Source organism: Trichechus manatus, unplaced genomic scaffold (genome assembly GCF_000243295.1).
Source record: "Trichechus manatus latirostris isolate Lorelei unplaced genomic scaffold, TriManLat1.0 scaffold00175, whole genome shotgun sequence".
In the NCBI taxonomy this organism is placed as follows: Eukaryota; Metazoa; Chordata; class Mammalia; order Sirenia; family Trichechidae; genus Trichechus; species Trichechus manatus.
The window spans coordinates 3033635-3059888 of NW_004444111.1; the positions used below are offsets into that span (position 1 = coordinate 3033635).

Consider the following 26254-nt stretch of genomic DNA (forward strand, 5'->3'; position numbering starts at 1 on the left):
GCAGCGATATTTAAATAAGTTGAAGAGTGAAAAACTGGAGCTTGAAAACTCAGCTAAGAGGTCAGCTCCATGAGGACAAGTACTTGGTTCCCTCTTATATCACCATTATATCAACATTGTTGGTCCTCAGAAAGTGTTTGTCAAATGAATGTATGATGCCAGAATGAATGGTTGGGGGCCACCCACATAGCAATGTATAGAAGACAGAAGTCAGGAATCAGAGCTCAGAAGAGGAGTTAGCAACTGGTAGCGTGAATTTAGGAGTAGTCCATACCTAACTGAATTCTTGAGATGTGTATAAGATTATAAAGGACAGAGAAAGGGTGTACAGAGTAAGGGTGGAACCTTGATTAAGTCCTAGAGTTCTGGCTAATATAAAGGGGGTGAAGCTGAGAGGGGGCAACAGGAGAGATCAGAAAGGTGAATTTGGAGAATATGTTGGCACAAAAGCCAAGGGAGCAGAAAGAAGAGTTATCAGTTTGTACATGTCCAGATTATAAATATGTATTTTAAATTTTGGAATTGATTCTTTGTTAAAGCAGATTTACTTTGAAAGTTTCATGAGTTCTGGTTATACTGGTATTAAAACTGATTTTACAACGTATGTAACAATGTTGAGGGAATCAAGCTCAAACCAGGCAAGTAAGGTTTATCGCAGAAGCATGCTAAACCAAACCCAACCAAGTTGCCATGGTGTGGGTGCCGACTCATAGTGATCCTATAGGATGGAGTAAAACTGCCCCATAGAGTTTCCAAGGACCAGCTGGTAAATTCGAACTACCGACCTTTTGGTTAGCAGCCAAGCGCTTAACGAGTGCCACCAGGGCCCTAGAACCATTTCAGGATAGCACTAACATATTTTGGAATTTAACGCACAGTTCTTTTAAGACTTATTGTAACTACACCATTGAGCTAAATATATAAATCTTAGTATGTTGTACATAGTAGTTAAGCAACAGGATAATTATATCACAAAAAATTGTTTACTTTATGAATTCATTTAATATAGTATCTCTACTAGTGGCCTACCGTAGGATATTTTAAGTGATTATGCTAAGTTTTATTTCTAGACAATTTCTGTGAAACTCTTATTTTGTCTAAAGCAGGCAACATGGTTCAGTTGTTTTAAAGAAAAAAAAAGCATAAGCTCCAAAATAGACATTGGTTTCTTACTACTTTGTGGCTTTGAAAATCGTTCTGGATCCTCTTGCTAGAGTGTTTATTACACCAGCTAGCAGTAAGATTTAACATTAAATTTTCATTTGGATTAACCTGGCTGCAGTTGTTTCTCAGATGCCTCTTTAGAACCCACTGTGGAATAAAATTAAAATCGTTTTTATGATATAACAATTTAGTTGCAGAAAACTACATTTTTCCTTTTTCCCTGAATGACAGTGTGTTTTATCTCTGAGTTTCCTGCATATACCCCATGGCTCTGTTTTCACCCTCCTCTGATCAATCTTTCATAGTACTGCTGGATTAACTTTCCTAAAGTAGAGCTTTGGGCATTCTTTTATCCAAAACCCGTCACTGGCTCCCATTGCCTCCCTCTCATTGAAGCCCAGCTCATCCACAAGAAAAGATCAGCTTATATATTCTCTGATTTTTTTCCTGATCTTCTGTGTTGGAAATTCCCACCCCCACCCTAGGTTCCCTGTTCCTCTCAGTCATGTCCTACCTTATACAAAATTACTTATGAACACTTCTCACCAAGGAGAATGTCAACTACTTGAATGCAGGGACGAAATCTTACTTATATTTTTGCCCACTCACCCATTGCCTTATGTATAAAAGATACTCAGTAAATGTTGGTTGGATAAATGAATGAGGAATAGTTTAAAATTACAAACATGCGAACTACCCCCCACCCCTTCGACTCATGACGACCTCTTAGCATGATGGAATGAAATGCTACCCAGTTCTGCGCCTTCCCTACACGATCGGTTATGGATGGGACCATTACGATCCACAGGGTTTTCACTGGCTGCTTTTTTTGGGAAGTAAATCACCAGGGCTTTCTTCCTAGTTTGTCTTAGTCTGGAAGCTCCGTTGAAACCTGTTGAGCATTATAGCAGTGTGTGAAACTCCAGTAACAGATGGGTGTTGGCTGCACATGAGTTGCATTTACTGGGAATCGAACCCCGGTCTCCTGCATGGAAGATGAGAATCCTACCACTAAGTCACCAATGCTCTTGTTTAGTAGTTACAGCGTAATGATTAAAAGCATAAGCTTTGGAATCAGCCTGACCCAAGTTTGAATCCCCACTTTTTCGCTTATTAAGCCTGTGAGCTTAGACAAGTTACTTAACATCCTGGACCTTGATGTTTCTCATGTGAAAAGAAGGAAAAATACCTCATAAAGTTACGATATTACATGAAATAATACAGGTTTCCCATGCTATCCAAAAAGTGAGCCTTTCTATAAAACCTTCCATAAGCCAAAATGACGTATAGTGAAGAAGCAATTACCATTAATTTACATGGGAAAACAAATTTGAGCATTCCCAGACAAAAAATAACCTTTCAAATCATAAAACCTAAAATAACACTAACATACAATAAAAGCAGGAATGATATGATAAATACACAGCGTATATAAAGTAAAAATAATGTATGGACAGTGTAGTTTCACTTACCAGAATCGGGAAGACAGTGAGCACATTGGAAGGCTGAGAGGTTGTGGTGGTGTTGATGACGGCCGCGGTAGCCTAGCTGGCACATGGGGCTGGGTGGAAGGGCTCGGGTTCACATCCCGCAGAAGAGCGGGATTTATATTAACCGTCTACGCCGAAGGATGAGTCCTACAGAAATGCGCCGGGGACGACAAGTCTAGGATGGGATCGCGCGAGGCACCGTGCGTTTATACGTTTTTACGTCACCAGGCATTTGATTGGATGTGGCTCTGGTCAACAAGAGCGGAGGAGTATGAAAGGAGGAGCTTGGTCAAGCTGCCATCTTGAACGGCGGCGGATGCGTTTACGTAGATGCTTTACCGGATGGGGAAACCCTGGTGGCGTAGTGCTAAGAGTTCAGCTGACAGGCAAAAGGTCAGCAGTTTGAATCCACCAGGAGCTCTTTGGAAAACTTACGGGGGCAGTTCTACTCTGTCGTGTAGGGTCACTACGAGTCGGAATCGACGCAGCGGGTTTAGTTTTGGTTTTATCAAGTGGTGTAAAGCAAACTTCTGAAAAGCAGGCGATACCTGTACATTCAAAGCATTTAATACAGTGCCTAATAAATACATTGTAGGCACCCAATAAGTGGTCGTTTTATTGTCATTGAAATATAAACAGCGTAATGATTAAAAGCATAAGCTTTGGAATCAGCCTGACCCAAGTTTGAATCCCCACTTTTTCGAGGTATTTAAACGAGGTATTTGAAAATCTGTTTGCAAATAAGTAGAAATTTTTTTTAATGAAATCCTGCGTACATTGTCGGCTTGATATGGGATACTTTTTTTAATTGCCAATTCAGAGGTGAACTTCAGCTTGGAATGAACAATCTATGCATTAGTGAAGTTTTAACTAATGGAATTTTATTGCAGAGTATGTAGTAAGTGGATGAGAACTCTTTAAGTCTCTCATAAAAAAATTCTATTTTCTAGGAGAAGGCATAGAAGGACTACGGGAAAACGACTACCTTCTGATTCATTCGTGCCGTCAGTGGACGACCATCACTGCCCATAGCTTGGAGGAGGGGCACTATGTCATTGGGCCAAAGATCGAGATTCCGGTGCATTATGCAGGTAAGCCCCTTCTCAAGGAGCAAGAAAAGTTGCAGGAAAAGAACTGAACATGCTCATTTTTTTCTTGACTAGTGGGAAAACAGGAATTGTTTGGTCATTTTATTTACCAATGAAAGCTTAGATTAATTTTGTCATAGGTTTTTGTAAGTAATGCATGTTCTTAAACTTGAATTCTTATTAGATACTTATAAGATGAAAATTTTACAAACATAGTGAGTTTCTCTGTAGTCTTGGAATTAAAATCAGTACCTGTAGCCAACCCCTAAGCTTCCAAGTGGTTATGTCTATGAATAACCAATGTGCACAACTTGAAAATTGCTTTCGTGAATGACTTTGAGGCAACGTTTTCACAAAAGGCTATAAATGGGCATTGTCATGTGGTTTTAAAAGTATTGAATTGGAAGTTCAGATTACTTGGATGTGTCCCTCTTTTCAGCTAGGCCTTTTGAGCACAGGCAGCTGAGATGACCTCACTGCCTTGAGGTTCCTCCTTTAGTTAAATGAGGACAATACTTGCCTTCTCATCTCACTTTGAACTGCATTCTGTTAAACAAATACTTTTCAACTAAATTTATTGAGCATGTTCTATGTGCCAACATTGTTCTAGGAGCATGGGAGACACCAGTGAGCAAAGTAGACAAGGAATGCACAGCTTATATTCTAGTGGCTTGAAAAAACATTCTATAGTAGTTAGCTTATAAATGCAGTTTTTGAAAAAGCTAATATTACGTTACACTCTTCTGCTGCTTATAGTGTCTTAAGAAGGGTCTTGACCTTTTCCGTGCTAATGTTCAATGTTTAAAAATTGTGTAGCTGAATGGTTGCACAACTCAAAGAATATAATCAATGTCACTGAATTGTACATGTAGAAAGTGTTTCATTGGTATATGTTCTGCTGTGTGTATCCTCAATAACCACAAAATAAAATAAATTATATTTTAAAAAGTCTGTAGCTGTACACTTTAAACAATTAGCTATAAATTGCATAACCCTGAATTCCCTGTGTTTTTGAGTGAGACCTTTACAGTTCCCAGAGAGTTATCTATTTGGAAAAAGGTCCTTGTTTAGTCCCACTGCCTAGAACAGTAGCAGATGATAGGCCTTCGATAAATATCTAGTGAATGAATAGTTGGGTGCCCTTTTTGATTTCTAGGAGTCTTTATCAATCTGCCACACGACCCAGGGATCCCTCAGCTTCTCAAAAATTCCTCTACTGTTTCAAAAAAAAACTTACAAGTAAGAATCCCAGAGTCCTGAGACAGTGTTTTCTGGAATATATTTCCTAGCCCTAGGAATATCTTTCATGGAAAAAAGGAGGAACATATAGCTGCATAAAGTATACCTACTCCTCACTTATCCACTATCTTGGTATCCCACGTTTTGCATTTACAACAACAGTGAAAAATCTACTGTCTGACTTTTTTGAACGTTAACAAGGCTGCGGGCATGGAGGCTACGGGCATGGTGGCTGCGGGCATGGTAGCCATGGCTTCCAGGCAGACACGCTGGCGCCTGTTCTGGGTTTCCAGCTCCTGTGTGGGCTGATGCCCTGCAGCTCAGACTTGCTATGGGGTGGGAAAGAAAGCGGTGTTGGAGAGGGTGTTTGGAAAAAATGCATGCAAGTTTAATGACATCCCAAAGTGAGCTGAACTGGGCCTGAAGCCTCTGCCTCCATGATGCCTGGCCTCGGCACCTGATAACGCAGCCTGCCAGCATCCTCACAGGAAGCCCTGCACCTCAGCCACTCGCCAGACCCAGAGGGCAGAGCAGGCTCCGGGATCTGTGAGCGTAGGGCTTGCAGGGGTGGGAGTAGAGCCCTGGAGGTGGCTCCATGAGGGAAGCTCTGAGCCAGCACAGGAGGAAGGTGAAGTGGTTAAGCCATGGGCCCTCCAGTCACGCAGCCTGGCTTTATCCGGCTTTGTCTCCTCCAAGCCTCCTTCTCCGCAGAGAAATAATACCTAACCAGAGTCCTCACAGTGATGAATGAGTATATCAGTAAATCTTAGCTGTTATTTCTATGATCATATTTTCTAAAAAATTTTCAAAAAAGTCCATTTTTGTCATAACGAACTAGTCTTTGGAACCTAACCATGTCGATAAGTGAGGAGTGAGTGTATTACAACTGTGACTTTGGGAGCCAAGCAAAAGGGGCAGTTTTCATAGGGGCAAAGAACAAGACTAGCTGTCTAGGCTGCGCCATCTCTCCTGTGGGTGGTTCCTACAACAGGTAAGATCTGCACAATCAGACCCAACTGAAAAGAAAAGTATAAGGCTGTGCTCCATCATGTATATGATTTTACCTAATCTGTTAGTAGATTAAGTTTTAGTCTTTCCCTCAAAACCATTGTGAATAGCTCTGTCAAATCAGTCTTCCCAAAAGAATGCTTCCATTTTATCATTTCTTGAAATTCTTTCGGAGACTCCATACTACCCCTCCCTGCTTCTTCCACTTGTCAAAGGCCCTTGAGGCACAGGCCAGTTCTAGGCTACTTCTCCAAACCTGTCTACTCCCAGGAGTGAACCTTCCACTGTAGCTAGGTTAGTCATCTCCTGGTATATTATTGAACATACTGAACACACCAGGTACTTTTCCATTTATGCCATCCCACTGTTGGGGCTGCTGTCCACAGGCATGCTGCTTATCAGAGCCTGTCATTGCATCAGGAGGGTGCAGGTGTCTCCTGCTATCCCAGCATGATCTCCAGTGTGTTGATTGTGTACCACGTTCATTTGACGCACATCCTCCATCTTCTGTTAAGTTACCTTTTCCTGTGTATTCACGTATCTTCACTCTTCAGTTGGTCTCTACATCCTTCCTAAGAAAGACCAATTCTAAAACATCTTTGTCAATCCTTTGGGTCTGTACACAAAATATATAATTCTTATGGTGTGGATGCTCGATCTAGGCTATGGTTCGCAAACGTGGCTACATGTTGGAATCACCTAAGAAGCTTTCAAAATGACTGATGTCTGCGTCCCAAATCTAGAAGTTCTGATTTAATTGGTCTGGAGAGTGGGCTGGGCATCAGGATTTCAGGAGCTTCCCCAGTGGTTCCAGGATGCAGCCAAGGTTGGAAACTCATCCGTTTGGAATGGACATCCCCAGTGTCATGTGTTTAGAAGGTATATAAAATTTCCTCAAACATCTGCAAATGTTTAAATGTTTCAAACGTATTTTTATTAACAGCCACTCAGCTTTCACTGGGAAGATGGATAGGAAATGTTCAGCAGCTTACTCTTTGTGAGGACAATCATAGTATATTTAACCAGGCATCATGTTGCAAATTATGTCTGTATATATATTAAAGTGAAATTGAGGTCCCAAGACTAAAGGGAGACACAGGTATTAAGATCACACTACTTGACATAAAATGAGAGAAAATATATTAAAGAAAGACAAACTTGAAACAATAAGATGGGTTTTACAAGATTGTTTGATGTTTGGCAAAGTAGAATGGATGTTCGTAAGTGTCAGTATCTTTTCTAAGCAGGATTCCTAAATCATTTCAGCCAGGAGCTTAGGTGGAAGTTTAAAGGTACAAATAGATACAGTTGATCATTTTGTTTTGGGCTTCACGTGTTAAGATAACACCAAGAAACTCGCTTTGCAAACACAGGCCAATTTAGTAATATACTAATCTTAAAAAAAAAAAAAAACTATAGGCTAACAGAGTTGCAGGAGGATAATGCATTTTGATTATAGTGTAAAATTGAGACTTGTGAGTCTTGATAAGAGCCTTTTGCAGGTTTTAGCAGAATATGTTTTGTTTTTAAGAACATATTTAGTACCAAGGTCAACCTGGAAAGAGCATAAAGTAAATTGTAGAGACCAAAAATATCTGTTACGTCTCTTTAGTAGAGGAAACCCTTAATCATGCATATTTTACTAATCTTTCAGAATTTTATTGAGGTTTAGATTAAGCTCTTGCACTTTGAGGAAAATTAATAATGTAAATAAGTTTAACTTCGTGGTAAAGCCCATCAGCTTTGTAATCATTTGATTCCTGGTTCTGCTATTTACTGTCTGACCTTGGACAAGTTACAAAATCTGTCTCCGTCTTAGATTCCTCATCTATAAAACAAGGATAATTATCGTGACTTTCTTTTAGGATAGTTGTGAAGAATAAAAGAAGTAATGCAAGCGAAACACCTGTCAGAGTGCTTGCCACTCAGTGAGTGCTTCATAAATGTTAACAGTGATGTTAACAGTAGCAACAAAGTGTTCCTAAGGATTTACCTTTATTTTGCATGACTAATTGCAAGTCGAATTACTAGAAAAGTAATTAGAAAAGCAGAAAGCTCATGAAAGTAGACTGAACTCACAAAGTTATTTTGGCAGCCTTTTTTTTTTTAAATCTTGTTTTTCAACTTTCACTGTGAGATTGCAATAGTATAATATATTGCTTTATGCCATTTACCAAGTTTTATCCATTTTTAACATTTTCTCACATTTGTTTTATCATTTCTCCTCTCCTGTCTTACACACACACACACAGTTTTATTTTTTCTGAACCATTTGAGAGAGGGCAGCGTACGTCCTCCTAATACTTTGTCATGTATTTCATAAGAACAAAGATATGTAATCACAGTACTCTCAGCAAATTCAGGACGTTTAACGATGATAACAGTACTTTTATCTAATCTGTAGTCCGCATTCCAATTTTGTCAGTTGCCCAGTAATGCGCTTTCTTGCATTTTTTTTCCCTCCAGGACACTATCCACTTATTGTATTACATTGTCATGTCTCTTTATTCTCCTTTAATCTGGCGGCCTTTCATGTGTTTCATGATGTAGACATTTTTGAAGAATACAGGCAAGTTTTATAGAATGGCCCTCACCTTGAGTTTCTCCATCTTCTGTGATTAGATTGGGATTACTACATAAGCGATGGTGTCTCTCTCCTAGTAACGCATCTGGAGGCAAGGGATGTCCGTTTGCCCTTTATTGGTGATGTTCATTTTGATCACTTAAGGTGCTGTCTGACTTTTCTGCTGTATAATTACCATTTTTTAAATTTAATTTGATTTTTGATGAAAGTATACACAGCAAAACCCACTCCTGTTCCGTAGTTTCTAGACGTAACGATCAGTGACATTGGTTACGTTGTTCACGTTGTGTCAACGCATTGTGTCAATCTCGTTATTTCTCTTGTAGTTGTTTCACTTCCATTTACTTAATCTCCCTGACCCCCAACCTTCTCATCTCTTACAGAATGAGTCATGAGTGTCAGTCTGTTTTCTGTACTGAACATAATAGGTTTATAAGTAAATAAGTGTTAGATACCTGTTGACCCTTTGCGCTTATGAAGATAATTTATATGATATAAATAGTTATCAAATTATACATATATATAGTTATGTAGATAATTTCCATTTATTTTTGTGATTAATAGGATTTTGAGGATTCAGATTTTTTAATCTGAATTCTGAAGTTATTAGGTGTGTACTTTGAGATCCTATAAGTATCCTATTCCTTCCTTCTCTAATACTCTGCCATTCCAGCCTCACCCCAGTTGAGCAGCCATTAATGATTTCTGCCTGATTCAGTTTTTACTAGGAAGGTGGAAAATGTTATTATGCTAACTTAACTCTATTTTTTCTTTTATTTGTTAGTTGTCATTCTACTGTAAGGAAGAGCTTTTCCTTCTTCCTATTTATTTACTTACATACCTACTCTTATTAGTATGGACTTAAAGATTCTGATTTTATTGAATGGGATTTGATATATTACTATCCTTATTGATTTTGATGCTTGAATTGTTCTAAATTTGAATGTTTGGGTACATGCTGGCATATGTATCTCTTTAGCTTGCTCCTTTCTCTCTCTTTTTTTTTTTTTTGAGCATGTCTTTATTTTCTGGCACTGGTGGCATCCATTCTTTTCAGTCAGTATACTGTTTTCAGTCAGGGTGGTTTTAAGCAACCTCCCTCACTTTGTTGTCTCTGTAAATGGTGTCCTTGGAGTTGTGCAGTGCACAGCCTGGGCAGCCGTACACAGCTCTACTCAGGTATATTCCAGAAAGTAGTAAAACTGAGTATTTTTAAGAAATCGCAATTCAGAGTGCTTTTCTCAGATTCTATATGAGAGTTTCACACAATTTCTCATGTGAAAAGAAATCATTTCAAAGAACTTTGAGAAAAGATAAAGGTGACTTGAAGTTCTTATCAGAACTGCACCCGGAAATAGGGGTAAAGAGACACCTTAATCTGAATTCTGAAGTTATTAGGTGTGTTCTGGGAGGAAAAAATAAAAGTTTGCCTCATTCTGGCAAAATTAGTTTCAAATCTTGGATAAAAAAGAGTTTTCTCAGTGTAACAAATAAGTGATTCCAAGAGAAAGAATGTGTTCAGTCAGTATCACATATTTTGTTAACAGCAGAAAAACCACTCAGGAAAAATTGGCATAATGTTTAGAAAAGTAATTACTGCTTTCCCACAAGTTTTATTCAAGGCATATCACAAACAAATTTTATCTAAACTCCCTAACTTCTCATTGCTACCAAAAGGGCAAAGACTTTCTAAGAACGTACAATACAGATCTCAGAGTCTCTCTGCCTTTTGCATCCTCAGAACATCTAAATTACTGTCTGACACTTTATCTGATACTGCTAACTCACTTGCTTTCCCAGTTATTAAATAAGAAACATTTATTTTTTTAAAAAAACTAATATAACTTTATTATAGCCAAGAGTTTCTGTAAATCAGTGATTTTTATATTACAATTCTCGTATCTATTCATCAAATTCCTTTTGTCTCTGTAGCTCAGAGTATTGGTCAAACACACCCAATTTGGTCACCACTGAAGCTCATGCTTCAGGGCTCCTTGTTTGTGCTAGCCCGTTCCAGACCCTTAACCTAATTTTATATTCATAATTTGATTTTTCTTTATTTAAAAATCATATAGACTTCAGGCCCACTTCTAATGGCAAACCTGGATATGCCTTTGCCTCTAGAATATTATTTAACTTTTGTTATGGATTGAATTGTGTCCCTTAAAAATGTGTGTCGACTTGGCTAGGCCATGATTCCCAGTATTGTGTGGTTGTCCTCTGTTTTGTGATCTGATAATCCTATGTGTTGTAAATCCTAACCTCTGTGATGTTAAGGAGGCAGGACACAAGCTACAGGATTAGGTTGTATCTTGAGTCAATCTCTTTTGAGAGATAAAAGAGAGAAGGGAGTAGAGATGAGAGGGACCTCATACCACCAAGAAGGCAGAGCCAGGAGCAGAGTGTGTCTTTTGGACACAGGGTCCCTACACTGAGAAAGCTCCTAGACCAGGGAAAGATCAATGACAAGGACCTTTTCCCAGAGCCAACAGAGAGAGAAAGCCTTCCCCTGTAGCTGGTGACTTGAATTTGGACTTCTAGCATCCTAGACTCTGAGGGAATAAATTTGTTTGTTAAAGCCACCCACTTGTGGTATTTCTGTTATAGCAGCACTAGATAACTAAGATACCTCTTATACCCCAAGTTTGTAATCTATAAAATGGAGATTTACCTTAGAAAATTTTGTGTAGATTCTGAGATAGCACTTGTGTAAATGGGTACCATGCTGGCCCACGATGAGTACCAAAGAAATGTAAGCTCCTCATCGTCACCTCCGTTCATAAAAACCAGTCAGCCAGCAAAGAAAACCCTCCAAGGAGACAAAGCATTGATAAACCAAATAGGTGAGAATGTGAAGGGGTCTGTATATTCGTGATCCACCAGTTTGAGAAATAATGGAATTCTGAGTGGGTTTATGAAAATTTAAATCATTCAGCGGCAAGCTTGCTGTCATCATGGATGAGCAGATCGCTGCAACGTAAGTATCTGAGATAAACTCCAGCCACGTTTGGCATCTATTTTAAAATTCCCATCGTCCTGCAAATCCAGTGAATCTGTAACAAGCTAAAATGATCTCAGTACTGCAGTATGTGCAGAAATCAGTGCCACTTGAGCACAGTGTTGGTAAGAAGTGCCTAGGCAGTCTGCACAGCCCTTATGCAGCAGGCATCTGGATTTACATAGGCAGTGCCTGTTTTTAAAAACGTGGGATCTGCAGTATCTGTCTCTCGGGCAAAGTTATAGTAATGTGGTATCTTAACATAGCTTTGAATTGTGATTACTGAACAAAAGGAAATGTCGAAGCAAGCTAATTTTATTCTCCTGGGTTGTGAGTTTAATTAACATGAATCATCCATTTACCAAAGTAACTGCTAGTGTTGAACAACACTTCGAGTACTTTCTGTGTTACATGGGCTAAAGTTTATGTGATAAAATGGAAAATAACTAAACTTTCTTTTAAAAAGTCCTAAGAACTAATCTATTATGCCAGGGAACATTATCCCAGCCAGTTTTGCCAGTAATAAATGTTAGATATCTAACAAATAATATCTTCTAATTCTATTTTTATAATGGAATTTTTAGATCACAGTCGTTCTTCACTTAACTTTTACAGCACAGTTATGAGGTGGCTTCTATTATTTGTGTTTTGCAGAGGCAGGAACTGAGGTTCAGAGATCTTAAGTATCTTGTAATATAGCAAAGCTAATGAGTGTGATTTGAACTCAGGATATGGCTTCAGAGCCTCCCCCCCCCCCATCATTCCTTGGAAAGTGCTAGATACGTGGAAGGCATTCTAACCATCCTAGAGAAGAGAGATTGTTAGAATTAGCCAGTAAGCTAAGTAAAGCTTTCGCTTTTCTCTCCTTTCAAACACAGCTGCCGGCTTGTATTCTAATAACCCTACGAGATGAAGTAGGCGTATAAATCTTGACCTTTCCAGATTTACAAGTCACCTGTATAGAGGTGACATTCCTATCTCTGAGTAAATTACCAAGAAGACAACAGAGACAGCGAAGATGATTGTCCAGGAGAGCGCCTCTGACAATGGAGAAGGCCATGAGTGGGGACCCCCACGTTGGAAGGTCACCAGTATCAAAGGCTGGACGCCTGGGAAAAGGGTCTTTCCAGTGGTGCTTAGGGATAAACTGGTGATTTTTCTAAGAACATTCTCAGTGAATGAAAGGGAGGAAAGTTAGATTGCTAAAGGGCATTAGAAATGAGTGGGAGGTGAAACAGAAGGCAAGTATCAACTATTTTTGTCAAGACGTTTTGTATTAAAGGGAAGCTACAAGAGAGAACAGAAGAGTGAAAGGTTTTTTAATATTTCACGTTCTAAAAATAATGGAGTCAGAGGTATCTTTCTAGGCTAAGGGGAATGATTCAGAAGGGAAAAAAAAAAAAGAAACTAATTAAGCAATATAGTGGCCTGGTGTCTGGGGCATTGTGTCTGCCGTTTTTCCTTTTAGAGGCATTTGATACTCTCTCCTTCACCACTTCTTAATGATTGAGTTATTATAGCCCTATTACTGGTTCAAGGGTTGTAGATTATTATTAAACTGTTTAGCATTGTCTCCTCCCCATGATGACATTTAACTAGCTTTGCCTTCAGATTTCCTGGGTGGCACAAATGGTTAAGCACTCAACTACTAGCTGAAACGGTGGTGGTTTGAATATACCCAGAGGCCCCTCGAAAGTGAGACCTGGTGATCTGCTTCCAGAACATCACAGCTTTGAAAACCCCTATCGAACAAGTCTACTCTGCACACATGGGATCCCATAAGTCAGAATCGACATGACAGCAACTAACAGTGACAACAACATAACATAGTTTTAGGGTCAGATAAAAAGTGGATGTATCTGTCACACATGATATTCATCCTGTTACATTAAAACAAGGATAAAGAAACCATGTAAGCATCTACCGTTGGTAGGAGAATGAATCGAGGATCATCACCAATCTTTGGTATATCTTTCTAGTCTCAGTTCTAATTATTTAAGAATAATAACCCAAGGAAATTTGAATATAAATGATATTCATGAAGAGATGATATTAGGGGATTATTTTTATTTTGTTAAGTGTAACAAAAAAAAACCAAACCCGTTGCCACCAAGTCGATTCCGACTCACAGAGACCCTATAGGACAGACTAGAACTGCAGCTGGTGGATTCAAATTGCCGACCTTTTGGTTAGCAGCCAAGCTCTTAACCACTGTACCAGCAGGGCTCCTTGTTAAGTGTGGTAATAGTTTAATAAGAGTTATGAAGGTAAATATTCTTATTTTTTTTAGATGCGTACTGAATTATTTATAGAGGTGAAATGTGATTATAATTTATTAAAAAATACTTCAGGAAAAACAAGCGGATAAAAATGGATAAAATATGGCAATATATTAAAGTTGTTAACACTAGGTGAAGGGTATATGGGTGTTCATTACACCCTTCTCTACTTTTCTATATTTGAAAATTTTTGTAATAAAAAGGAAAAAAAATTGACTCTATGATATAGCAGCCAACAGCAAAGTAAATTGTATTGTAGAACTCTAAAGTGATATTATCAAAACCACTCTGCCTCCATTCTTGAATCCTATATGTTTTCTGAAGGGGTGTAAGTTCTGCAGGGGTGAGAGTTCACCTTTCATTGGGTCTTTCATTCCACTGTTAAGTGTTTGTGGAAACAACCCAGTGAATGGCGAACTAAGGAAGAAATGACTCTGTTTTCACAGTGTGGTGGAACCATCCTAACTAGTGGCTTCCTTTGGAGACTTGATTGTTCACAGACAGCTATAGCAGATTTCTCTGGGCTGGCCCAATTGGTGTTGGTGATTTAAGGAGATGGTAGAGGTGTGTGTGTGTGTAAGACTTGAGGAGAAAAGAACTCTTTCTTTTTTTTAAAATTTTCTTCTCAAAACGAGTTTTATGGGAGATGTGGGACGGGAATTCCAGCAAATACAGTTGAAAGTTATTTGGTGCCACACTATGTGGCTTTTCTTGATTGTTCTAGAAAAGCGAGTACAATACATTTCCTAAAACTTTTAAAATTCCGTGATTGCTGCTTTCACATTTCACCCTATTTGCTCTTAGAATCCTTGTGAATCATATACCGAATCTACAAACAGAAAATCTAAGATCAAAACAAAAAAAAAACAAAAGCTAAAACAAACAAGCAAACAAAAACCCAACCTGGCACGAAACAGGAATGACATTTGTGGTTCAGAACTCCTAGGCTGCTGTTTTCTGTTTCTTTTCTACTAAGATGTAGGTACTCAATGAGAGATTGGTACTTGAGAGGGCCAACCTAAGCACAAGTATAATTTAGCCTATGAGATAGTATGGTTAACATCAGGTGGAAAGTTTGAACAAGCTGCCTGTGACCACACTGTTAATGGAGTGTTTATAGCATGGATGGGAATGTGTTTGTCTCACTTCATAATTTTATTTCCATATTGGATTTATATCTCCAAGAAGTAGTGTGATGTTTTAAAAGATTCCTTTTTAGCTTGCAGGAATTGGTTTAGAGTTTTTCTTCTTTGCAGAAACAGACTTATTAATGAGTTCCAAAACGAATTGCAATGCTAGTAAAACTTCCTGAAGTCACTCCATTTCTTAGGTTTGGAATCACTTGCCTTTATGACTCATTATCCAGCAAAATTGTGCACTGGCTTTCTGTTAAACTGCTTACCGATCTGGGTAGTTGCCCAGTGTCCTCGTCCACAGAAAAACGACAAACCATGCACAGCATGTGAACTTTTGTGACATTTGGAACAAGAGGAGGAATGAGTCAGACACTTCCATGCTGATTTTTAGTAAGGTGTACATTCTACAGTAGCTCCAACTAGTTAGAACTAGTTTACAGAAAATCATGAGGTTTGCCCCTAATAGCAAATCACACTGATGACTGAGTGTGAGACAAGCAAAATAGCACAGAGCTTTTCTTTTCCAGACGTTAAAAACTACTGTAGGTAAATTAAATGCAGTGGGCACATGTATATTTGAAATATTCCATTTCTCCTTTCATGTCTTTTATAACTCATAAATTTAATACTCAGTGATGGTTGTTTTTCTTCACCACCCTTCCTACTGTTTCATCATCCTGGCTTGCTTACTTCCATTAATAAAATCAGTCAGTTGTGGGGGAATCACAGTCCTCTCTACATGGGGCCTTTTTCTTCCTTGCCCCCATACTAGATTGAGTGAGTAGTGACCCCCCTAAATCCATGCCCACTCGGAACTTCAGAATGTGACCTTATTTGGAAATAGGGTCTTGTAGATGTAATCAAGTTAAGATGATGTCATACCGGGTTAGAGTGGGCCCTAATCCAGTGATTGGTGTCCTTATACAAAGAGGGAACTTTGGACATAGGGACAGAGAGGAAAATGCTGTGTGAAGACACAGAGATGTAGACACAGAGGGAGAATGCCATGTGACCGCATAGGCAGAGATTGGAGTGATGCAGCCACAAACCAAGGATTGCTGGCAACCACCAGAAGCCAGGAGGAGGCAAGAAGGGATCTTCCCTGGAGCCTTCAGAAGGAGCATGGCCCGGCTGACACGTTGATAACTGGGCTTCTAGCCTTCGGATCTGTAAGAGAATAAATTTCTGTTTTAAGCCACCTAGCTTGTAGTTCTTTATTATGGCAAGCTTAGGAAACTAACACAACCCCAAAGTGATTGTATTTCTACCTCACAATCCCTGTCAAAGCTGCTCCTTCTTTTCAGTCTGCCTTCACTGTATCTCACCTGGTCTAAAGACCCAGCTGTGCAACTTGCCTCCCTTCCTCTTCTGATCAGTCTCCTAGACTATTGTCAGATTATTTTTCCTCAGCTATGGTTATTATTTTGCCGCTAGTCAGAATTTTTCAGAGGTGTTCCCCTCACGAGTGCAGACTTTGTCTAACACTTGGGCCCTTCTGATGCTTGACGTCCGTTTGAGCCCCAGCACCAGGAGCGCTGCTCTCCCACAGGTAGCCTGGTGAGGCAACACCAGGCTGTTCCTTCCTCACATACGCCTAACCCTGCCCTGCCTTACTCCATACTCTGTGTATGGAGGGCTCACACTTCATAACAAGAACAATCAGTTGTCGTTGATTCACCTCTAACTCACGGTGACTCCATGTGTATCAAAGTAGAACTGTGCCCCATAGGGTTTTCAATGGCTGATTTTTCAGAAGTAGATCTCAAGGTCTTTCTTCAGAGGTACCTCTGGGTGGACTAGAATCTCCAGCCTTTCAGTTACCAGCCAAGCATATTTGTACTACCAGGGACCCCATACATCATAGTCATCACCTAGATGTGAAATCCTGCCTCAAACATCACCTTTCTCAAGGAGCTTTACCTAATCATCCATACAGAGCTTTGAACTGGTTCGTTCCGGTGGGAACCCGTGATAAAAACATTCTTGCCAGTCTAGAAATCCAGTGTCTGAGACCATGGGGAGAACTACTACTAGAAGGACTGAAGTATCCCAATAGATCACCGTGGGTATTTAAAAGAAATCTAAATCGTTACTTTCTCAGCCTAGTTATAGGGAGAATTTCGAAGATCCTATTTTGCTGACAAAATTTATTTTAAGGGGAAAAAGTGCCCTAGCAAAAAAGAAGCTGCGAGAAATGAAGCCGTTTAAACAAATATGCACGAGCCTGGGAGATTTAGAAAAAGAAGTCTCCTTTCCTTAAAAACCAGACAAGAAATGAATCAATGAAAGCTAAAAGAAAAAAAAAATCTCAGATTTATCTTTCACTCTTTCCTCATCAGCAACTCCCCGGGCCTAGTTCATATCTTCACTGTCTCCCACAGGGTTTATTTCAACAGCTTCCTAACTGGTTTTCCTACCTCCAGTTTCTCCTACCCACTTCTCTCTCCCCACAATGGAATCTTCTTAAAACACAGACTGTGTTTGGGACTCCTTAGGGCACAGAGATTACAGTTCCCATTATTCAGCCTGGAATTCAAATCCCTTCATCTTTTGCACCAAAGGAGGTTTTTAGACTTATCTCCTAAATATTCCTCTCTCTGTATTCCACAAACCATTTATCTTCACTGTTGCCCAAAACCCAAACCTTGGTTCAAGCCTGATTTAGGAGATAATATTGGAGCCATTGTTCCCTGTCCTTGAGCATAGAGTATGTGACCCCAGCTGGAGCTAGACTCAAAAGGACTCACAAGAACACATCAGCTGGGCCCTGAGATATAAAGACAATAGTTAGGACAAGGTTCAAAATGTAGAATCATGTTGACTTAGCAGTTTATAGCTAACCTGTGAAAAGGTGAAGCTTTCAATGATTTTACCCATCTGTGATGTTAACATACAGATATCAGCTCTGGCAGCACGCTTGTCCATTTCTCACTTTTGCCTTTTTGAATATATGCCAAATAAAACTTTCTTTTTGTTTTACTAAACTTTGTGATGTTTTTACCCTACAACAAGCTGATACTTGGTCTAGAATGCCCTTCCCTTCCATGTTCACTTGAAGGCCTAGTTTATATCTCATCTCGTGCTCCCAGACAGAATTCATCGCTTCCTATTCAACAGTCCCACACCATTTCGTTTGTGCCTCTATTAGAGCACTCTCAGCCCTCATATCCTTAATGTAGGCGACTATAGTTATATCTCCCTGCTTCAGGAGATTAAAAAACCAGATTTGTCCTCCAGAGAGTTTTCAGGCATCTTTGTAAAACACTCAAAAAATGCTTGTAACTTAAATTACACCTCTTTTAAAGATGAATCGATTTAAATTCAGTCAAAAGTATTTATTGAGACCTTAAACTATTCAAGCCTGTGCTAGATGCTATGAGAGATAGAAGGACTGCCCTCAAGGGGCCTTTAACAGTGGGAAGATAAAGAGCAATATACAAACACCCTGGGGTACAAAGTGTTACAGAGATTTCAGAAGACTAAGGACCACATCTAGATATTATGGAAGCAAGAGGTTCGAACCAGGTCTTTCCAGTTGGAACCCCTGGTTTTCACCATTTTAATTCTTACGCCTGCCAGGTCCATCAGGGACAGGAGTTTCACAGACGAGTGTGTCTGGAGTAATGGATCAGGTGATAGAAAAAAAAAATGATGCATACAAATCTCAGGCTCTAAAAGGTAGATACCATAAAGATTTGGGTTTCACCTATAATCTGGCAATTACTTATTCCCTGCATCCAGTAGGAACTCTTAGTTTTAGGTGTCGAAACCTGGGAAAATTTGACGAATTGAGTAAAATGCAATTCTGGCTGTATATTTTCAATACTGTGTAAATAAATTCATCTGTAAAGAAGGATATGTATAATGTAGGTTGATTTTGTTATAATCAAAACATCTATTATGGGATTTGTCCACATTGTTAATAACTGTTACTTCCTTAAGGAAAAAAAAAATGATTTCTTTCTTTAAACATAGACCAGTGGTTTTCAGTTGGGGTCTCAAATGTCTCCTCTCCACTGAGACATTTGACAATGCCTCGAGACAGTTTTGGGTGCCCAACTGGGGATGGGGGGCTGGTGGTGCTACTGTAATCTAGTGGGCAGAGGACAAGAATGCCACTAAACATCCTAGAGTCCCCCAAACAACAAAGAATTATCTTGTCCAAAATACCAAGAGTGCAGAGGTGGAGAAACCCTGACATAGACTCTCTATTTTTATTGGCAGTCAGTTTGATTTTCTGATACATTATCAGAAATTCTCACTTTTTGGACAGAGGCTACCAGACAGACATCGTCTAGAAAAGTCAATGTCAGAGCTGATTTCTAAAACATAACAAGCTGTTGCCCAGGCTGAAAAAATGTGGAACAGGTTGTGAATCAACACTGCTTTCTGCACTCACAGCATGAGACTGACAGCAACCGTGTGTGTCATGGCAGAAAAATTCAGGAGGCAACAAAGAAGCCCTCCGTGATTGCAAAGCTTTGTTTATCTCCCCAAACTGTCCCAGCTCTTTTCTTCTCCCCTTTATATTAAAAAAGGGTGTACCTATAAATGCTTAGAATAAACAGATTTTAAAAGAATTAAAACAACATTGAAAACCTCATCTGTTTCAGATTGCAATATATGTCTACATAATACATGATTCTCAAAATGCCATTGAAATTAAGAATTTTAATATGTTGCATATGTGTGAGATATAGTTCACGTTCCCCACCCCACCCCCTCCCCAAAATAATAGATGCACGTGACAATTTCTCTTCTACTGCTAATTCTTCTCCCTTCCCAATATTTTAACAACAGCTTTTTTTTTTTTTTTAAAGTTCAGACAACTGCATGGAGAGTGCAGTTGCAAGAATGAGAGAGAGAATATATTGAAGGGGTGTTGCTGCAGGTCTGAGGATATATTCAGATATTCATTCACTACCTACTAGATGCTGGGCAGTGGGTGAGAGGATGGGGGCAACTGGAGAGGAGGGATTGGTAGCAGTTAAGACCCAGAATAGTGAGTAGTTGGGCACTCATGGAGCATCTGCTCAGTGGTGCCTCACACATAGCCACGGCCTCATTTAATCAAAACCTGTCTTTTTCTGGGACTCCCTGGGTAACACTAACAGTTGAACACTTGGCTACTAACTGAAAGATTGGGGGTTCAAACCCACCCAGAGGTGCCTTGGAAGAAGGGCCTGGTGATCTGCTTCTGAAGGGTCACAGCCATGAAAACCCTATGGAGTTGTTCTGCTCAGCAACGCATGGGGTCTCCATGAGCTGGAATCAACTCAACAGAAACTGGCTTGGTTTTTTATCCTTTTCTGGATGAGGGAACTGAGGCTTTGGGATCTTAGCCAAGGTCCTACAGTCAATAGATGGCGAGGTTCAGACCCAGAGCTGCCCAGCGGCGAAGCCTAAGCACTCATCTCTGGCCTGCCCAGAGTGGCCAAATCACAAAGTTCTTATAAGCCTCTGGGTTTGGATTTTATCCTTTAGGCGGTGAGCTCACTCCCAAAACATAATATTTGTGTTTTAGAGATAACCCTTTGGCAGAAGATGGGGATGGCTTTGGTAACTAGCAAATTGCATAAGTAAGATGAAAGTAGCAAATAGTAAGTCCCATTGTTCCTTCAAGTGTTCCAGAGTCTCTCATGGGCAGGCTATATGAATCATGAATAGAAGGCTGTAATCTTAGGTATGAGAAAGCATTTCGATTAAGGTTGTATTGTTTTTGTTTCTCCATCTTTCCTTTATCTATAACCCTCTTGTCAGCCAATATGCGTATGTTCTTAATGAAAGTTCTTCTAGCAGGAAAAGCTCACAAGTTGGAGGGGTTTTTTTTTGTCTGTCCTCTTTCCTGTTGGAGTTTTATCTGGAAAGGTCTTTTATGTGTTCCCAGGGTATAAACTGGCTTGGTAAAGAGCAGAGCTTTTATTTGAATGGAAACCCCGTGTCTGGACTAACCCTACATCAGTCACCACAGCAAGCATCTGTAGAACTGAAAGAATAAAGACATTTAAACTGAACAACAGAATTCCTGGCATGTATAACATCACCTCACCTCAACCCTGCTCCACTCCTGAAAACACAGATATTCATACATTACTGTATAATAAGTGAGCAATCTTTTGTGAGGTGGTAGAAGTGAAATTAGATGATATATTTTACCTGTCACAGGAGCCATTAAAAATCATCTTCTCTTTTATATTGTGGTTCTAATGAGTTCCCACATGGTAAAAGCTGAACCATCAAGCAGGTTGCTATTTAGAGGGACATCCACCAAAGTTGCTGGTGGTTGCTCACCCTTGGACCACTGTCTTCATGCTTGACCAAGCAGGTATGCCACCCACACTAGCACATCATTAACTCTAGACCTTGAATGACACAAGCTCTAAGACATCAGCATGGCTGGAACCACCTTGGGTCAGTCAGCCTTGTGATTCCTGGCAAAGACTAAAGTTCATTCTCTTTTTCCTTATGGTAAAAAATGAAGACCCACGACAACAATAACAGACAAAGTGGCACTGATTCCCGATAGAGTTGGGACAAGATAAGGTTCCCACTTTGACCTCTAGAATTCTGTAATCTAATAATTTGAATTTTTCTCCCCAGCTAGGGGAAGTAGTTTACCAAAGTGACAATATAAAGAGCTAGTTCATTGTCTTGTCTTAACCTTTAGTGACTGATCTTATGTAAGTTTCTTTGCCTCTATTTAATCATCTACAAAATGAAGATGATAATACATATATGCTTGTTAAGGATTAGATGAATTTATATGCAGTGCATTCAGAAGAGTATCTCACATATGCTAAGCACCATGTAAGTGTTCTCTGCTGCTGTTGCTGTCACTTTTTAGATGATGCAGTAAGATAAAAAAGGAAATGAGAGCTTTAAACACTGGAAAGGAAGATAAAAATATTACTTCTGATTATATGATTGTTTTACTGGAAAAGCCAAGTGAATCAACTGAAAAATATTATAGCTAATAACAATTTAGTGGCTAGATAAAGATACAAAAATTGATAATGTTTCTAATATGTCAGACGTAACCGTAAGTGGAGAATGTAATTCTTAAAAAATAGTACAGTCAGAGAGCATCCTCGAGAACACATTCTTGTTTACCTTGAAAAATCTTTTACATCTAAATAAAGGCAGTTAAGTCTTGAAATACCAACACATTGATTATTCAGTAAGACAAGTGATTCTTTGTGGCATGTGAAAATATGTTAAATTATATGTATAGGTTTGTTTAAATATTTAAAAGTGTTCCTCCTACCTTTAAATAGAGGATCTTATTAACAGGTTTCCTCCAAAACTGTTGTGAGATACTCTGATAATCTGTATTACTTTAGTTCAACCATTTGCCTGAACATAGTAAAGTATGATGAGACAGTGTTCATAAGATTGTTGTTGAGTTTGTTTGCAAATTCAACTAAGTAAGTGCAGACCACCCTGTTAGGGTGTCTGGCAAACCATGTGTGACTGCACAGTGGCAGTGTGGCAGTGGAGATTACAGAAGGAGTAATACTCAAGCCGTTTATGAAGGCCTCTGCTCCAGTCAAGTTCTTGCTGTGGTTTGGTCATATAAAGTCAGTAATGAATCTCAGCACAATCTCTTTGACAATTCTCCATACAAAATACATGTAGATTGGATTGAGGGCGTACCTTGTCTGCACTTTTATAATCTATTGAATATAAGGTTCAATTCCAAGTCACTGGACCTAGCTTCCTACCACTGCCATTAATAAAATGATTTTCAGTTTAGTTAGGTATGTTGTTGTGAGGTGCCATCGAGTGGGTTAGCGACCGCATGCAAACAGAACAAAACACTGCCCAGTCTGCACTATCCTCAGAATCATTGCTCTGTTTGAGCCCATTGTTGCAGCCACTTTGTCGGTCCATCTCATTGTGGGTCTTTCTTTTTTGCTGACTTTTTAGTTTACGAAGCATGATATCCTTCTCCAGGGACTGGTCCCTCCTGATAATGTGTCCAGAGTGTACAAAACGAAATCTCACCATCCTCACTTCTAAGGAGCATTCTGGCTGTACTTCTTCCAAGACAAATTTGTTCATTGTTCTGGCAGTCCACGGTATATTCAACATTCTTCACCAACACAATAATTCAAAGGCATCAATTCTTCTTTGGTCTTCCTTGTTCATTGTCCAGCTTTCACATTCACATGAGGTGAAAATACCATGGCTTGGGGTCAGGCACACCTTAGTCCTCAAAGTGACATCTTTGCTTTTAAACACTTTAAAAAGGTCTTTTGCAACAAATATGCCCAATGCAATACCCATTTGATTTCCTGACTGCTGCTTCCATGGGAGTTGATTGTGGATCCAAGTGCATTGAAATCGATGACAACTTCAGTATCTTCTCTGTTTATCATGATGTTGCTTATTGGTCCAGTTGTGAGGATTTTGTTTTCTTTATGTTAAGGTGTAATCATACTGAAGGCTGTGGTCTTTGATCTTCATCAGTAAGTGCTTCAAGTCCTCTTCACTTTCAGCAAGCAAGGTTGTGTCATCTGCATATCGTAGGTTGTTAATGAATCTCCCTCCTGTCCCGATACTGTGTTCTTTTTTATATAGTCCAGCTTCTTAGATTATTTTGCTCAGCATAGAGATTGAATAAGTATGGTGAAAGGATACAACCCTGATGCACACCTTTCCTGATTTTAAACCATGTAATATCCCCTTGTTCTGTTCGAACAACTGCCTCTTGGTCCACGTCCAGATTCCGCATGAGCACGATGAAGTGTTCTGATATTCCCATTCTTCACAATGTTATCCATAATTTGTTATGAGCCACATGGTAAAATGCCTTTGCATAATCAGTAAAACAGAGGTAAACACCTTTTTGGTATTCTCTGCTTTCAGCCCAAATCCACCTGACATAAGCAATTTTATCCCTCATTCCAGGTGCTCTTCTGAACCCAGCTTGAATTTCTAGCAGTCTATTCTGACATTCATTTTGGTCTTTTCTTTCTTTCCTGTCTTTTTAATGACCTTTTGCTTTCTTCTTGTACAGTGTCCTTGATGTCATCTCACAACTCACCTGGTCTTCAGTCATTGGTGTTCAGTGTGTCAAATCTATTCTTGAGATGATCTCTAAATTCAGGTGGGATATATTCAGGGTTATACTTTGGCTCTCATGGACTTGTTTTACTTTTTTTCAGTTTCAACTTGAACTTGCATAGGAGCAATTGATGGTCTGTTCCACAGTCTGCCGCTGGCCTTGTTCTGACTGATGATATTGAACTTCTCCATCATCTCTTTCCACAGATGTAGTTAATTTGATTCCTGTGTATTTCATCTGGCGTGGATCACATGTATAGTTGCCGTTTATGTTGTTGAAAAAAAGTATTTGCAATGAAGAAGTCATTGGTCTTGCAAAATTCTATCATGTGACCTACAGCGTCATTTCTATCACCAAGGCCATATTTTCCAACTACCCATCCTTCTTCTCTGTTTACAACTTACACTTTCCAATCACCAGTAATTATCAATGCATCTTGATTGCATATTTGCATAGTTGGTGTGTAAATTTGAATAATGGTCGTATTAACTTGTCTTCCTTGTAGGTGTATGGATATTAGCCTATCACTGACAACGTTGTATTTCAGGATAGATTTTGAGATGTTCTTTTTGACTTGAATGCAACACCATTCCTCTTCAATTTGTCATTCTAAGCATAGTAGACCATATGATTGTCTGATTCAAAATGGCCGATAGCAGTCCATTTCAGCTCACTAATGGCTAGGATATTGATCTTCAAGTGTTCCATTTCATTTTTGACAACTTCCAGTTTTCCTTGATTCATACTTCATACATTCCATGTTTCGATTATTACTGGATGTTTGCAGCTGTTTCTTCTTATTTTGAGTCATGCCATATCAGCAAATGAAGGTCCCGAAAGCTTGACTCCATCCGCATCATTAAGGTCAACTCTACTTTGAGGAGGCAGCTCTCTCCCAGTCATATTTTGAGTACCTTATGAATAGCAGTGGAACATTGTCTTATTGATAGCTAAGTTGGACAGGATAGTCTGGCATGACAACACTGTATCCACATGACCTAATTCAGGGAAAAGATCACTGCAGTTGGCAGCTTTTGAATGGATTTGATTTCTCTGGTGGTTCTTGACTCACCAGCCCCATTATGTATGACCAATAGCTTTTGACTGGCATTGTACTTACTTTAATCAGTCGGAATGAGTAAGTTACAGAGGTCCCCAAACCCAGACAGTCCTGTGAAAAAAACCTTGTAGCCTGGGATTTGCAGTCTTACCTGTATTTAGAATTGCTCTTTTGGGCTTGCAGACTCCAGGGTGGTTGTGGCAGAGTGGAATGGGTTTTAGACTTGGAGTCAGAAGTCATAGATTCTAGTGCTAGCCTTTGCAATTTACATTAACAGCTCTGTAATCTCAAAAAGTTCATTTATCCTTTCCAAAGCTTAATTTCCAAACTTTTAAAATAGCGATAATAATACTTATGTTGTCTGATGCTGATGAGTATTGAATACATTGAATAGAGAAGCTTTGTAAACTGTAAAGAACTATCCTTTTGTAAAACAGCACTTTTTGTACGTCTGAATTTTCCTGGTTCTTCATATACTTAACATCTTCTTTTAGGAACAAGTGGGTATCTTTTGTGCTTAGAATAAATGGTACGGGATCTGTAAGTCATTCTAAATGCCCTCATCTTAAATCCCCCGTTTGAAGGGATCTTTCTTCTTGTAAGACTCATAGCACTTTTTGGAACCACTTCAGTACATAAAATGCCTTTTACATGTATCTGCTATTTTCTTATAAGCTCTTGAATGCATTTTTTCATTTATCTTTGCATTCTTCACAGAACCTTACAGTGCACCAGGCACATAGTAGCTGCTTAAATGGTTGAATGATATACGTGAACATGTATTAAATCCCTCCGTGTCTTATTTTTCCATTTAGCTTTGTTCTCAAAGGCACATATTATACAAAACAATTTCATTTTTAGAGTCATCAGACATTTTCCTTTTTACCTGTTGTCCTCTACTTTTCTGTCTTCTCTTATCATCTTGATATGCAATATAGAGGTGTTGCTTAAAGGTCATGCACAGTTTAGTGGCTTTAGTTGGACCGATATTATTTTGCTTGAATCTGAGGAAGTCTAGCATTAGGTGAGTAACTGGTATCAGTTTAGCCTAAGCAAGAGGTAGAACATTATCATATTGGGCACATGCCAGCAAGGCAAATATCACTTGTGTAGGAGTGAAGGACTAAGTCATTGATCCATA

General features: G+C 39.2%; 1 protein-coding gene across 2 annotated transcripts in view; it reads left to right on the plus strand.

The window, feature by feature from the left end:
* GAREM1 (GRB2 associated regulator of MAPK1 subtype 1) overlaps positions 1-26254 on the plus strand; it is a 206399-nt gene that overhangs the window by 72938 nt on the left and 107207 nt on the right. For both annotated transcript variants that reach the window (XM_004386888.2, XM_012558551.1), the window contains exon 2: positions 3605-3745. In XM_004386888.2, coding sequence (XP_004386945.1) covers positions 3605-3745 — 141 coding nt within the window. The remainder of the gene's footprint in view (positions 1-3604; positions 3746-26254) is intronic.